Here is a 15,085-nt window from a genome sequence, read left to right as displayed (position 1 = left end):
TCGGACTTCCCATGCAGGTTGGCTCTTGGATAAGAAAGTGCACAGGCTGGCAGGGCAGGAGCCTACAGCCAGCTCCTGCCGCCTCGCCTCACTAGGACCGCATGCCGCCGTTAGACTCTCCTTACTCCAGTGAAAGATGAGGAAGTGGGCGCCACCCTAACGCCCGCTGGCAGTGGCAGGCTCGGGACCAAGCAGGCCGTGACCTTCCATCCTCTGCCTCCCCTTCCTGGTGAGTTCGGACCCCCTTCTCCATGAAGACAGAGTCTAAAAACATGTCCCAAAAAGAAATGTCCCAAGCGGCAGGTAACAACCAGGCTGCCGCCTCCCCAAGCCTCTTCCACTTATTGGGACCAGAAGGAGATAAAAACGCCAAGTTTAAGGCCAGGTGCCTTTGAGTAATCGATGTGCCATTCGACCCAAAGCCAAGATAGAGGGACAGGGCTCAGCGCAGTACAAGCGGCATTTATCCGCCGAGCATAAGGGACGGATGGGGAGGCCGGAGGGGGACACACTCCTCCTCTGCTGTCACCAGGAGTTGGGGACTTTTGAGGAACACCTGGGAATCCAGGCCTCTTAGGAATCTCATTCTCTGGCTGATTACACTTACGTATTCGTTGTCTGTGGCCTCAGAAGGATGGCCTTGCCCCTCTAAGATTTTTTTTTTATTCATAAAATGTTTCCTTTTTAATTTTTACTTTTTATAACAGAGATGAGCCTTGTCATGTTGCCCAGGCTAGTCTCGAACTCCTGACCTCAAGTGATCATCCGCCTCGACCTTCCAAAGTGCTGAAATTACAGGCGTGAGCCACCACGCCCGGCCAAACCTCTAAGATTTTCTGTGGAAACCTCCGGATATGTGGTCACCGAGGAAAGGGGAGTGACCGTACAGGACGGCAGCCAGCCACTAGCTACAGGACGGCCCTAAGAGGAGCCCGTGAGATGGATGTGGCGGGGCTTGGCCTGGGGAAACTGAGTCAAGGACAAGTGCTCAGGAAACCCCACATTTAGCGCTTCCAGGAAAGTCTGCTCTGAAGCTTCTGGGGGCGACAGAAGAAGGACATTGTGTCACCAGCTCTCTTTTTCCTCCTGTTTTTACTCATGGCAAGGCTGACGTGGAGAACAGAATCCCTCACTCCCCGGCACGGGCAGAGAAGGCAGCAACCCCCAAGCCAGTGACTCCAACTTGCATTTCTGGTCTCCTGAAACACGAAACACCCACATTTAGGGGCAGGCCGAGGCAAGCAGCAAGTGTGAGATTTGAACCCTCAGCTGCCTCTGTGGCCAAGGCCTGCCTTCTTTCGACTCTGCTACCAAACTTTCTTCCAAAGTATTTATTCTGAAGACAGAAAGTTATTAATTTGTTTTCCATAATGATTCACGCCAGCACTCCCTTGACTAGCAGGCCTCCTTTGAAACACTTTAAATGAGTCTGCTTTTTAAAATGCAATTCACATGTAATTTCCCAGCCAGGCTGTATAAGAGAGGGGTATCTCTCCCAGAAAGGAGCTTTGCCTTCAGGCCGGTTCCTATGTCCTATATGGAGGAGCCAAGGGCTGCAGAGAAGATTCTCCAAGCCTGGAAGCTGTGGGCTGACTCGACCCCTTCCATACAAGGGGAAGGTGCAGGAGGGGCTGGGGTCTGAGGCCATGCCATCGGGACCCATCTGGCAGATGTCACCCCGAAAGCCATTCCCACAACTGCTCCTGTGCCTGCAACACTCTTGGGGTTTTTTGTTTGTTTGTTTGTTTTTCTGACTGAGCCCTTAATAGGGGTCGCAGGGAAGGAACAAGGGACCCAGTAAACGCGCAGAAAGATACCACCCTGGCAACTCAACACTGTCCCCCGCAATGCATACTCATGAGAGAAAATATAGGCGCATGTAAAAAGCACATTTCGACTGCCCTTTATGGAGTATTTCAAGAAACAGAGAGGCATTTAACAGGCCTAGCAGGCGAAATGTCTGCTTTACGGGAAGTGTTAGGCGCGTTGCTATGCCCAGATGCACGCAGCCTTCAGACACTCCGCCTGGCCCAGCACCGGGGAAGCAGGCCCCAAGGACCTTCCATCCCACAGGATCCCTTATGGACTTTGGTGGCATGCCAAGCCACACAGGACAGGGCTGGGATGGAGTCAAGGGGCTGAGACACCCACACACCTGCCCACGTGTTCTTACAGACCCAACTCGTCCAGTATCTGCACCTGGAATTAGCTCTTGCTTTCCACATTTCCAGACAACCTATCAAGTGCCATGTCCCTACGGCCTGCAGGGTGGCATGCGCGTTCTGCTGGAAATGGGACTGAAGACATCAGGGGAAAGAAACGGGTTGCCCGCCAGCTGCGCGTTCGGTCTGATGAAAATGAAACGCTCCCGGCGCATCGCCTGAATATGCACCAGCACCCTAAGATCCCTTCCAAGCGATCGCGACGGTCACCCGCCTCACCTCTGGAGTGTTCTTCTTGAACTCTCGGCTCTGTTCGATAAGCCGCTTTCTGGACTGCTCGCTTTCATCCTGCCGGTTCGCCAATACCGTTGCGGTGGCATCGAGTTCCCTCTGTCGGGGGAAACAGAAAAGGAAAAGCGAGATTGGCATCGCGCTGTGCACCAGAGGACGGTCCTATTTGCATCTGACCAGAACACTGCGGGAGAGACCCCGCTGGCTCTAGGGACTGTGGACTCGTCGGCAGAAGAGGTGCTGGAGGGCGGCGGGAAAGCAGCAAAATGAACATAACCCACCCGTCCCACGTCCATCCCGCGTGCCGTGGTTGAGAAAACCAAGCTCGTTCAACGTCACGCGTCGTGCATCAATGTGCACGCCATAAATGACTCTGTTCCTGAAATAGAACACACAGAAACACCTTTCTTGCTCCAGCCAAACTACCAGGCCAATGGCCAAAGGACCCGCCGCCCTGAGCTGCTCCACACCTATTCTTGCCAAGGGTCCCTTCCAGCCGCACTCCTGAGCTCCTGGCCCTCTGCTGAGCCGGCCCCTCCTCGGGGGATTCCGTGTGGCCGTCCTTCCATACTGTGGGCCTGGATCTCTGGGAGTAATACTTGGTTTGCGTTCATTCAACAGATATTTACGGTGAGCTCACTCTAGGCCGAGCTTCATGTTCAAGGCCATTAACCTATGATTAGTTTTCAAGAGGGACCTTTAAGAGGTAAATTTCAAGAAGAATTATTTCCGGTATCAGGTGCACGTTTTGGAAATGAGGCGCCGGGTGTTGGTGGTTATTCTCAAATCGCAGTGCTCGCGGGGAACGCTGAGGACCACCAGGAGTGGGTGCCCCATGAGGGACCTGCCGGGGGGCTGAGGGCTCTGGGCTCTGCTCCCCGCAACAAACCGATCATCAACACGCCAGAGAACCTGTGCCCTGGCCTCGCAAATTCTGGGAAGAGCTGCCAAGAGGATCTGTTTCAAACAAGCCTGCAGCAGATGGCCCCAGAATGGTGTTCCAGGCTGACAGCAGGAGCCCAAGGACACATTGCTGTCGCCACCAAAAGGCCTGTTTTCCTGCCGAGTCGCTTCGGCGACTGAAGACACACAGCGGCCCATTCTGCTGGGATCCAAGGTGGCTGCTCCAGCTGGCTTTTCAACAGTGGGGACCGTCACCCTGCGTCCAAGCAGAGCAAGGACCTGACATTTCAAAGGCTGAACGGCGAGAAAAATCAAACCTCAAGATTGATCCCCAGGCCTCCAAGAAGCATACGACAGCCTCTCCTTCTCCACCCCCGCCACTCATCTCAGGAGTCTCACCGGCTTTCCCCCTTGGCGGAAATAAACCAGCAAACCTATAAGCTCCTGCTGGGAAATGCTTCCTTGGTACCACTACGGGGTGGGGGCCACGCCGGATGAGATGATAGCGTCTATTGCTGACAACTTAGAAGTCACAGACAGGCTGAGAGCAGTGGCTCACGTCTGTAATCCCAACACTTTGGGAGGCCGAGAAGGGTGGATTACCTGAGGTCAGGAGTTCGAGACCAGCCTGGCCAACATGGCGAAACCCCATATGTACTAAAAACACAAAAATTAGCCAAGCGTGGTGGCACACGCCTGTCATCCCAACTATTTGGGAGGCTGAGGCAGGAGAATCGCTTGAACCTGGGAGGTAGAGGTTGCAGTGAGCCCAGATCGTGCCGCTGCACTCCAGCCTGGCAACAGAGCGAGATGTTCCAAAAAAAGAAAGAAAAGAATGAGAAAGTGAAGAGAAGAGAAGAGAAGTCGTCGACACTTTAAAAAGGAGGGGAGGAAAGAAAACACACACATACACACTCCAATAAAACAACAAATCAGGCGACGAGGAGAAGATGCCACCACGCCACACTCTTCTCCCCTTAGTATTTCTGGCACTCAGGCACATCTTGGGCAAACAAGTCCTAAGGAATAACGTGGGCTAGAATTCAAGAACAGATGTCAAAGCTATTGCAGAAAAAAGGGAAACAGTGAACATTTTGATAGACCACATTTGAAACACATCCCAGTTAAGGGAAGGCAGGGGGAAAAAAAAAAAAAAAAAAAAAGAGCAACCAAAACCAATGTGGTGGAACGGGGGATACAGATAAGAGAGGAGCAGTCACAGCGAAGCAGAAGGCTCTTCAAAAATATAAACAATCTGGAGGGAGGAGGGCTTCGACATCTATATTTAAGCAGCAGCAGCCGAAGTTATAAAAGGAGCCTTCAAAAGAAGGCGGGGAAGAAAGCCAATATTGAAATATGACAAAAAAGAAAAAAAAAAAAGAGTTGATGTTTCATTCCAATCGCACACAGACACAGAAAACTTAAGAGAAAAACAAAAAGAACATGGATTGCTTTCAGCCGGGGGTGGGGGGGGGGGCCCTACTTCCCCCACTGCATGGAAGCCTGGTGGGGTGGGGGCGCTGGGGGCGGTTACCCAATCAGTGGGCATCTACTGATGTCTTGGAGCCAGCAGGCGCTGGAGGTATGAAGGGGACTGCAGGGTCCCAGCCCCAATCCCCAGCTTCTCACGTACTGGGTCAAGTGGGGGGAATGTTGTGGAGGACGCCAGATGAGCAGGGGGTCTGTGGGACCCTCTGTCCCCCTGGGTCCCCACCTGTCCCTCCCTGGGTTGATCTGTTAGGGAGCCTACCTGGGGGAGGAGGGAGCTAACACAGGTGGCCCCGGTACAAGGTGAACCCACCTTGATCCCGGGGCTGCAGAGCCAGTGTGCCTGCGGTAACTTGCTGCTGGCGGTCGGGGACTCGACGGGGGTCTGCCGCACTCCCTTCCCCGAGCCTGCAGACATATGCAGGTTGGCATGGGAAACCCACGGGGGTCTCCAAATTTAACACCGAACCGCCACCCGCCACCACGGAAACAGATTGGCACAGCGAGGAGGAGAGACTGAGCCACAGACGAGGCTGATCAGATGTAAGGCTTGAAATCTTTGACCGGGTCCCTTGCAGAGAAATTTTTAAACAACAACAACAACAACAACACACACACACACACACACACACACACACACACACCAGCACCACCAAATCCTTTCTGAAGGACCCTAAGGCGATCTCGGGCTGTGGGAGGAGACAGCAATTAAACATAAGCCAAATACTGTTTTATTATCTACCAAGCCTGCCTATCCTCAAAGTGTCAACTACAGTGACACATTAACAAGGGAATGAAATGCATGTTGGGGAGGTAGAGGTGGGGGTCCCAAATGCGGCGCCCTCGGCCCATGAGTCACGGGTCACATGTGAGAAGGCGTAGAGAGAGTCGTCACATCTGAAAGGCATTAAAAAGTCACGAAGAGCAAAAAACCTGGACCCAACCTCCTCCACGCCCAGCAATACCCTGTCGGCATAACCCCTCACGGATTTTTCAGTGTATTGTACGGGACACGATGATCATCAGATACATCCAAGCCACAAGACAAACCGCAATACATTGTTGAAAAGAATATCCATCCATATGCTCGCATAGGCTGTGATTATCTCCAGAGAGATACAGAAGAAACTTGTGACCGTGCTTGGCTCTCCGGAGGGGCGGGGCAGGTCAGCGACTTAATCCACAGTGTGTATCTTTGGGCTGTCTTGCCATATGCGTGCAGCATCTAGCTGGAAAAACTGCAGCATCTATTAATTTATATAATCCTGCTAAATGGGAACGAGTGCGTACGCAAATGGGGACGGGAATAATACTTTATGTAATGCATAGCATGGGACACGTGAGCCTCTGCGCTAGGGTCTGCCTGTCCACCTGCAGGGGCAGAGGCCTGGAATCGACGGCCTCGTGGGTCTGGTGATGCAAGAAGTGAGGCAAGTATGTCCTTTGTCAAAACAACAGCTGTTTCTTGCACAATACGCTGCCCACTGGCTGGTCTGAGTGCATGGAGGAGGGAGGGGAGGGGTGGTGGTGACGGTGGCCACTGCTGGTCACAGAAAACACCACCCAGCTAAGCCAGAACTCTCCCGAGGAAGGCAGAGGAACGCATCTGTGCAGAACTATCTAGAACTCCTCTGCAGCTAGAAACACCTGTGGGCCCCCAGTCCCAAGTCTCAGGCCATAAGAAACTGGCACTTCCAACCAGGCTGAAAGAGACAGAAACTTTACTGAGAAAGTGTCTGGCAAGGAGAGGCACCTGGACGCAGAAAATGTGTCTATCTTTCCAAGAGATCACGGGATGACTGACGTCAGGAAGCAATGGGGACCCGCAGGGGTCAGGTTTCAGTCTCTCCCAGCTGGCCGCCTCACACCCCAGCCCTCACTGGACGGCAACTATCCCTCACTCAAGTCAACGCGCTGAGCTGACCAAGAGTTTCCCAAGTGCAGACTCAACAAGTGGGTTGGGAGCTCCGCCCTTGCTCAGAGGAACTTCAGAGCCCAAGGCCAAGGCTCAGGTCGTCCACTGCAGGACCGAGGTTAAGGACAAGGCCCAGGCCATGCACTGCGGGACCGAGGTTAAGGCCAAGGCTCAGGTCATCCACTGGAGGACCGAGGTCAAGACCAAGGCCAAGGTTCAGGCCATCCACTGCAGGACCAAGGCCAAGGCCAAGGCCAAGGCTCCGGTCGTCCAATGGAGGGTCAAGGCCAAGGCTCAGGTCATCCACCACAGGACTGATCCAAGGCCAAGACCCAGGCCCAGGTGGTCCACCAAAGGGACAGGCTGGGCCTATCACCAAGTTGGCCTGGCTGCTGCTGTTTCAGCTCAGAACCCAAGGGCTCTGTGCACCCAGGCAGCCCCCATCCCATGACGCTGGTGTACAGCCAGGGCACTGTGGATAGCTGGAATCCTGTTTTCCTCACCAATTACAATTTCTGGGATGCTTTTTCTCCATTTCTGACAGCTCCTCAAAGGGCAAAGCTCCTAAATTGGACATCTCTCTCCGCCCCCAACTCCAGCCTTTCAGCCAGGCATTTCTGATGTATTAAAAACAAAATTAAAATACTATCACATAAACAGCCACCTGCTTAATAGAAATTGTAGGAAATTTTTTTTCCCCAAATAAGTATTTTAATAACACCAGAGAGCCATTTGGATTTTCTCTCTCTCTCTCTCTCTCTTTTTTTTTTTTTTTTTTTTTTAAACACAGTCTTGCTCTGTAGCCTAGGCTGGAGTGTACTGGCGCAATCCTGACTCACTTAAACTTCCAGGGTTTAAGCGCTTCTGGTGCCTCAGCCTTCTGAGTAGTTGGGGTTACAGGTGTGCGCCACCATACCCATCAAATTTTAATTTTTTTAGTAGAGACAGTGTTTCGCCATGTTGGCCAGGCTGGTCTTGAACTCCTGGCCTCAAACAATTCACCTGCCTCGGTCTCCCAAAGGGCGAAATTACAGGCATTAGCCACCACGCCTGGCCTGGATTTGCTCACCTTTCAAATGAATGTGGGCCAGGCGCAGTGGTTGAGGCCTGTAATCCCAGCACTTTGGGAGGCCAAGGCAGGCGAATCGCTTGAGTCCTGGAGTTTGAGACCAGGTTGGCCAACATGGCGAAACCATCTCTACAAAAAATACAAAAATTAGCCAGGTGTGATAGTGCATGACTGTGGTTCCAGTGACCGGGGTGGTGGGGGGGGGGGTGGGCGGTGGTTAAGGCAGGAGGCTTATTTGTGAGTCCTTATCAGGCCACTGCACTCCAGCCTGGGGAACAGAGGGAGACGCTGTCTCAAAAAGTATAATCGTAAGTTGTTTGTTTTAAAGTGGAGGGTATGTGAGGCATCCCTGCCATTTCCCACTGAGCTTCCCTGCAAGGGCTCTCTGCAGGTGCACCAGGCCAGGCTCCCACGCCGGGGGGCTCCGTCCAGGTCTGCAAAGGACGCCTCCTGCCCCCAGCACCCCGGCCTGGTGGGGAAAACATACTTGGGCTGACCCAAGCAACGCAAGCATTCTCATTTTATCTCGAACTTTAATCCAAAGAGTGAGTTCATCTGATGTCTCTTGGGGGATTACCTGTCAAACTAATCAAACAGCACATTCTATGCAGAAATCTAAAACGGTTTTGTTAGTGAAAAAACAGATCACTTGTACAAAAACGGAAAGGTCGGCCATGGTTCCTGCATAGGGAGGTCCTAAGAGCATTTTATCTTTTGTTTCATTTCCAGCAACAGACTCATTTGGATGAATGGAGGGTTCTCCGGCTAGAAAGAGGTGGTGGACCTACTTCCGCCTGCCAACCTCTTGCCACCACTTCTACCAGTCCCCTACTGAAAATATCTTAAGACTCTTCAAACGGTGGTGTCAGAAAACTTGAACTGGACTCCTGGGCTGAAGCAATCCTCCTGCCTCAGCCTCCTAAACCTGAACTGGACTCCTGGCCTCAAGCGATCCTCCCGCTTCAGCCTCCCAAAGTGCTGGGCTTATAGGCACGAGGTAAAGCGCTGAGCCTGGATTTGCTCATCTTTAAAGAATATGTGGGCTGGGTGCGGTGCCCCACAACTGGACTCCAGACCCACCCCCACCGTAACCTGTGTGGCTGTGGTCAAACAACTTCCTCTCTCTAGACATAATTAAGATGATGCATTTCAAGTCTGTGGCACCATAAATGCTACATCACGGTTCATCTTCTGTACTCTCAGAGCCACGTGCTTGACCTAGACCCGAATTCATTCTGCCACCGGCATCCCCCACCAGGCCAGGGACTCCAGGGACGTACAGGTGAATCACAAGTCAACCCTGACTGCCAGGTGCAACAAGACGGACAGGCCTGGACCGTGGGACAAAAACAGAGGGCGGCAGGTAGACAAGGGAGAAAACGAGGCCAGGCGTGTGGCTCACACCTCTAATCCCAGCACTTTGGGAGGCTGAGGCAGGCAGATCATCTGAGGTCAGGATTTCAAAACCAGCCTGGCCAACATAGTGAAACCTCATCGCTATTAAAAAAACACATAGGCCACGGGCAGTGCACTTTGGGAGGCCAAGATGGGCAGATCACCTGAGGTCAGGAGTTCCAGACCAGCCTGGCCAACATGGCGAAACCCCATCTCTAAAAAAAAAAAAAAAAAAAAAAATTAGCGAGGCATGGTGGCGTGTGCCTGTAATCCCAGCTACTCGGGAGGTGGAGGCAGGAGATCCCTTGAACCCAGGAGGCAGGAGATCCCTTGAACCCAGGAGGCAGTGGTTGCAGTGAGCTGAGATCGAGTGTTTGCCCTCCAGCCTGGGAGACGGAGAAAGACCCCGTTTCAAAAAAAGAAGAAGAAGAAAAAAAAAAATTTCAAACACAAAAATTAGCTGGGCATGGTGGCACGTGCCTGTAGTCCCAGCTACTAGGGAAGCTGAGGCAGGAGAATCATTTGAACCTGGGAAGTGGAGTTTGCAGTGGGCCAAGATCATGCCACCAGCCCGGGCCACAGAGCCAGACTCCATCTCAAAAAAAGAAAAAAAAAAAGGGAGAAAACCTTCCGGCAAGAAAGGTCCCCAGTTTTTTTGTGCAAGTCACCCCGTCTTAGCGGGAGCCTGTGGGCAGATGGACTGGAGCTCTGTGACCCTCTTCCTCATCCAGGTTCGCCAAAAAGATCAGGACTTCAGAGCAACCAGGAGACTTGTCACCATCACCCGGGCAGGGCAGGGGGGACAGGAAAGTGCTACCTTGTGAGCTTGTGCTCGGTAATGGAAATGTAAAACCACCTCCCCAAAATACGTCCATCAACAGCGATCAATCTAGTCACTTCAAATACACAGATATACAAAGATGCATATACTCTGCTTCTACCTACAGGAGCTTCTGTAGAAGGTTATGCAAACACAAGATACTGGTAACATCCTTACCACGGGGAAGGAAATGAAGGGGCGGGGCGCTCACTCGGGGGTGGGAAAGTCTTCCACATCTACACTTGGGTACCTTTGGTATTTTAAGCGTGTAAATGTAATGCCTACTCTTAAAAGTAAACAATAATTTTTTTTTTAAAGAGATTGTGGGGAGGGGGGGTCTCACTATGTTGCCTTGGCTGATCTTGAACTCCTGGGCTCAGGTGATCCTCCCACCTCAGCCTCCTCGAAGTGCTGGGGTTACAGGCATAAGCCACAGAGTCCAGCTAAACATCGATCTTTTAAAATCTCACTCCCCACTCCCCAGGAATGAGACCAAGGGTTCGAATGGCTGAAAAGGTCCTAGGATACCTCGTTTCCAGAAAAGTACACGGCATTGCAGAAAGTTCATTTTGTATTCTTTGTGGGCTCCATTTAAAGGAGAACCTTGTAGATTCCTAAAGTCAAAGTTCATGTTTTTGCTGATTTCATGAGATTGTGGCTGGGTGGGTGGCTCCCACCTGTAATCTCAGCACTTTGGGAGGCTGAGGCAGGTGGATCACCTGAGGTCAGGAGTTTAAAACCAGCCTGGCCAACATGGTGAAACCCCATCTCTACTAAAAATACAAAAATTAGCCGGGTGTGGTGGCGCACGCCTGTAATCCCAGCTACTCCGGAGGCTGAGAGACATGAGAATTGCTTGAACCCGGGGTCGGGTGGAGGTTGCAGTGAGCTGAGATTGCACCACTACACTGCACCCTGGGCAACAAGAGCGAAACTGTGTCTCAATAAATAAATAAATAACAAATATCATTTCTTCCCCTGCAGGAATGAGAGCTAGGCCTTGGAGGGTTGACAAGGCCCTGGGATACCTGATTCCCAGAAAAGTGCTCCCGTACAGTGCTGGGGAAAATCCATTTTGTTCTCTTCATGGGCTCCATTTAAAGGAGAATCTTGCAGAATTGCCAAAGTGAACGTTCATGTTTTCGCTTATTTCGTAAGTTTGAGAACCAGGTCTAACCTCGTTTCCCAAATGTTCTCAGACACTTAATCCTTCCCCATCACTTTCCCACCGACAGGCTTTGACTCACTGCTATGTCATAAAAAAATTCTGAATGATGGTCACAGGGTGCTGGTATGTGATATTGGACACGTGGGCCACAGGGGGCATCTGGAACCAGAAAGCCAGGGTCTCCACAGAGAGAGACTGATCTCCAAAGGGGATCCTGGGGGTGGGTGTGAGGCGGGGGGAGCAGATGAGTGGCAAAGACGGAACATTTGGAAGGAGAGACCCACGGAACCACCTGCACAAACACCGCCCGCCCACCCACCCTGAGCAGTGAGCTCCCACCCACCCTACCGCAGGCCTGGGCTGGCAGTGAGGAAAAGGAGGCCAACGGCATGACTGAAAGCAGGAAAGCGGGAGATACAGGAGCTGCCAGGAGTCAGCCTGGTACAGAGAGGAAGGCATCCTTCCTGGTCCTCATGGGCATGCAGTGGGGGCCTGGAAAGATGACCAGGACGCAGTCCTCCAGGACAGGGGACATGCCCTGCCGAAGTCCGGCGTGAGCTTGGGATTCCCTGCTCAAAAAGGCCCTGCCAGAACCCTGCCCTGGCACGCTGGCCTCCCCCTAGTGTCCCCAGAGAGCAAGGTCCCCTCCTTTCCCCTCGGACCTTAGCACCGGCTGTTCCTTCTGCCTGGAAACCATTTCTTTCTCTCTTACAAGAAATGTTCAGATGCCACTTCCCAGACTCCCTCCCTGGTCCCACCTCACCGTATAAGAGATGGGGACCTGTGTGCCCAGCTCAACGAGTGGCTGCGTGGCAGCTCCCCTCATCTGGGCACAGGGTTGGTGCCATCTCCCCTAGGGCTATGAACTCCAGCAGGGCCTGCATTTTGCTCACTGTGAAATTCCCAGAACTTTGCAGGGTGCTGGGGGCATCACAGGCAGGTAGCCAGCATTAGTAAGTTAAAGAATAGCTGGGCACAATGGCTCACACCTGTAATCCCAGTGCTTTGAGAGGCCGAAGTGGGAGGATCACTTGAGGCCAGAAGTTCGAGCCCAGCCTGGGCAACATAGCAAGACTCTATCGAAAGAAAGAAAGAAAGAAAGAAAGAGAGAGAAGAAAAGAAAGAAAGAAACATAGAAAGAAAAAGTAAAATATTGGGCATGTGAAGAAGCAAGTGCTTACCCAAAGATCGATTTTCTGGTTATCTGGGGGGCAAAGAAGAAACACTGTGTGTTCCAGAATCTCTATACAGGGCAGCTGGCTGTGTTCTCCTGCCTTGGAGATTAGGGCCAAGTGAATAGAAGGAAACCTTTTGGCCAGATCTCACGGCACACGGTGGCTGTTTAGCTATGGCATGGTTTTCTCACCACAAGGGTGGATTTTGATCCCCAGTATCCTGGAGAAGGAAGAGAGAATGTCCTGGGTCCAGGAGAGTGCAGAGGTATCTACAGCGTGGTGTGGAAGGAAGGGCACTGAATTTCTGATCCAAGGGACCAGCATGAATACGAATTCCCACTGCCTGTCAGGTGAACGGCCTTTGGCAAGCCACTGGATCTGTAACATGGAGCGTGCAACGCCACCTCCCCTGCTGTTTCCCATAAGGCATACAGGCATTCAGAGGGGTCAGCTGTGGCTCTGACTCCAGTTCCGAGGGCTGAGGGGCAGCAGTGCATCCCAAATTGGGAGCAGAATGCCCACGCTTGGAAAACAGCGTTGTGCGCCCGAACTCCTAAAATCATCGTGCTTTTCCTGGATAGGTCAGATCTTCCTCTAAGATCAGAGGGCAGGAAAAGACCTGGTTCATTTCCAGTTGCAAGTCTATACTAGACAATATCTGGCTACCACAAAAAGAGGGAGCGGTTCTGAACCCCTCACCCAGAGACACAGCCTTGGGTAGGTCACCCGGCTCTCACCCTTCCCAGCTGAGTGATCCAGGCAAGTGATTTAATGTAAAATGGGGACACCCTGATACATACTTCATAGAGCTGCTATGAGGATTAAGTCACATAAAACGCCCAGTGCAATGAGTACACAGGTCAGTTTCTCTTCCTCTTCCTAGTCAACCTGACTCCCCCTCATTTAAAGACTATGTGCCTGTGTTCCTTTAACTCTCAAGATGGAACCAGGTGTGGTGGCTCACGCCTGTAATCCCAGCAGTTTGGGAGGTCGAGGCGGGTGGATCGCCTGAGGTCAGGAGTTTAAGACCAGCCTGGTTAACATGGTGAAACCCCATCTCTACTAAAAATACAAAAATTAGCTGGGCATGGTGGCAGGCACCTGTAAGTCCAGATCCTCCAGAGGCTGAGGCAGGAGAATCGCTTGCATCTGGGAGGCAGAGGTTGCAGTGAGCCGAGATCGCTCCACTACACTCCAGCCTGGGTGACAGAGTGGACTCTGTCTCAAAAAAAAAAAAAACCACTCTCAAAACATTATTATACATCTGATATGTATCAGTATTAAGATCTTGATTGTGAAAGATGATTTGATATTAACTCACAATCAAGGAAATTCAAGTGAAACTTACAAGCTGTGGCCTTTCCATGGAAATGCTGTTCAGCACACCCCAGAAAAAGAACAGAAGTACAGTACTGACTTGGGGTGAACAGTAGGGTGAGAAGGGACAGAGACAGAGACCAGATTTCTCAGTACGTACACATGCACATTTTATTTTTTTTGGAAACAGGGTCTCACTCGGTCACCCATACTGGAGTGCAGGGATGCAATCACAGCTCACTGCAGCCTTGAACGCCTGGGCTCAAGCAATCCTCCCACCTCAGCCACCTGAGTAGCTGGGATTACAGGCGTGTGCCACCACGCCCAGCTACGTGTGTGTGTGTGTGTGTGTGTGTGTGTGTGTGTGTGTGTGTGTTTTGTAAAGATGGGGTTTGACCGTGTTGTCCAGGCAGGTCTCGAACTCCTCAGCTCAAGTGACCCACCCACCTCAGGTTCCCGAAGTACTGCCGTTACAGGCGTTAGTCACCGCACCAGGCTAAAATTTTGATTTTGGACCAAGTGAGCATGTTAGCCATTCAGAAAATAAGATTGAATAAAAATTCATAATTTGGTCTGAGTACAAAAGCGATGCATACCAAGTTTTCCTACAAGCCTTTTTCATGAATCCCTTAGGACTGAGAGATTTCTATCAAGAACCAAGATTTTGTTTTGTTGTTTTTCACCCCGTCACAAACCCACTCTGCAAAGACGAAAATGCCAGATGTATCCAACAAGCATTGCGCTCCATAGATTACTCGCTAGACGCTCATTTAAACGGTGAGATGTGAGAGACGCTGTCTCGGAGATGCATAATGACAAGTAAGGCGGAGCAGGTGCCGGGGGCAGGCCACGTGGCCTGTGCCGTGGCAGGGAGAGGGGTGGATAATCCTCAACCCTAAAGAGAAGGGCTCTGCTTTATAGATGATTCAAGCCACATGAAATTACCGGTATTTGACCATTTTTTGAGCTACCAAAAAAAAAGTCCGTTTTATAAGCAGTATTCTTTGTTGCTCTGTTGTGGCTGTTATCTCAAAACAACACACAATTCTCCCTGCCAGCCTCGGCCTTGTAGACACACACAGTGCTCCCCACTCCAATCTTGGGCTCTGCAAAGAGCGTAAAGGACCCTAATCCCTCCCCACACCCACCCCTTTGGAGTACGGTTCTTGGGGTCTGCTCATCTCCGTTTGGCTGGGTTCTTCGTAGCATTCTCCCAGTCATCTTGCCTCCTGTTAGAGTGGGACCCCCCGCCACCTGGGTAGGTCACTTGTTTTCTGCCTCCTGTGTTCCCCCAGACCAGGATGGGGAGGGGCTGCTGACCCTGCCCCTCCTTTTGGCCTCAGGGTCAACCAGAGAGAGAGGTGGCCACAGGAGCTTTGTTG

At 51.7% G+C, this 15,085-nt stretch overlaps 1 protein-coding gene across 9 annotated transcripts in view; it reads right to left on the bottom strand.

Moving 5' to 3' along the window:
- CUX1 (cut like homeobox 1) overlaps positions 1 to 15,085 on the bottom strand; it is a 471,463-nt gene that overhangs the window by 369,155 nt on the left and 87,223 nt on the right. For all 9 annotated transcript variants that reach the window (XM_039460712.2, XM_039460705.2, XM_074390309.1 and 6 more), the window contains exon 2: positions 2,442 to 2,552. In XM_039460712.2, the coding sequence (XP_039316646.1) occupies positions 2,442 to 2,552 (111 nt within the window). The remainder of the gene's footprint in view (positions 1 to 2,441; positions 2,553 to 15,085) is intronic.

This window comes from Saimiri boliviensis, chromosome 20 (assembly GCF_048565385.1).
Source record: "Saimiri boliviensis isolate mSaiBol1 chromosome 20, mSaiBol1.pri, whole genome shotgun sequence".
NCBI classification, from domain to species: domain Eukaryota; kingdom Metazoa; phylum Chordata; class Mammalia; order Primates; family Cebidae; genus Saimiri; species Saimiri boliviensis.
This window is presented reverse-complemented; position numbering and strand designations above follow the sequence as displayed.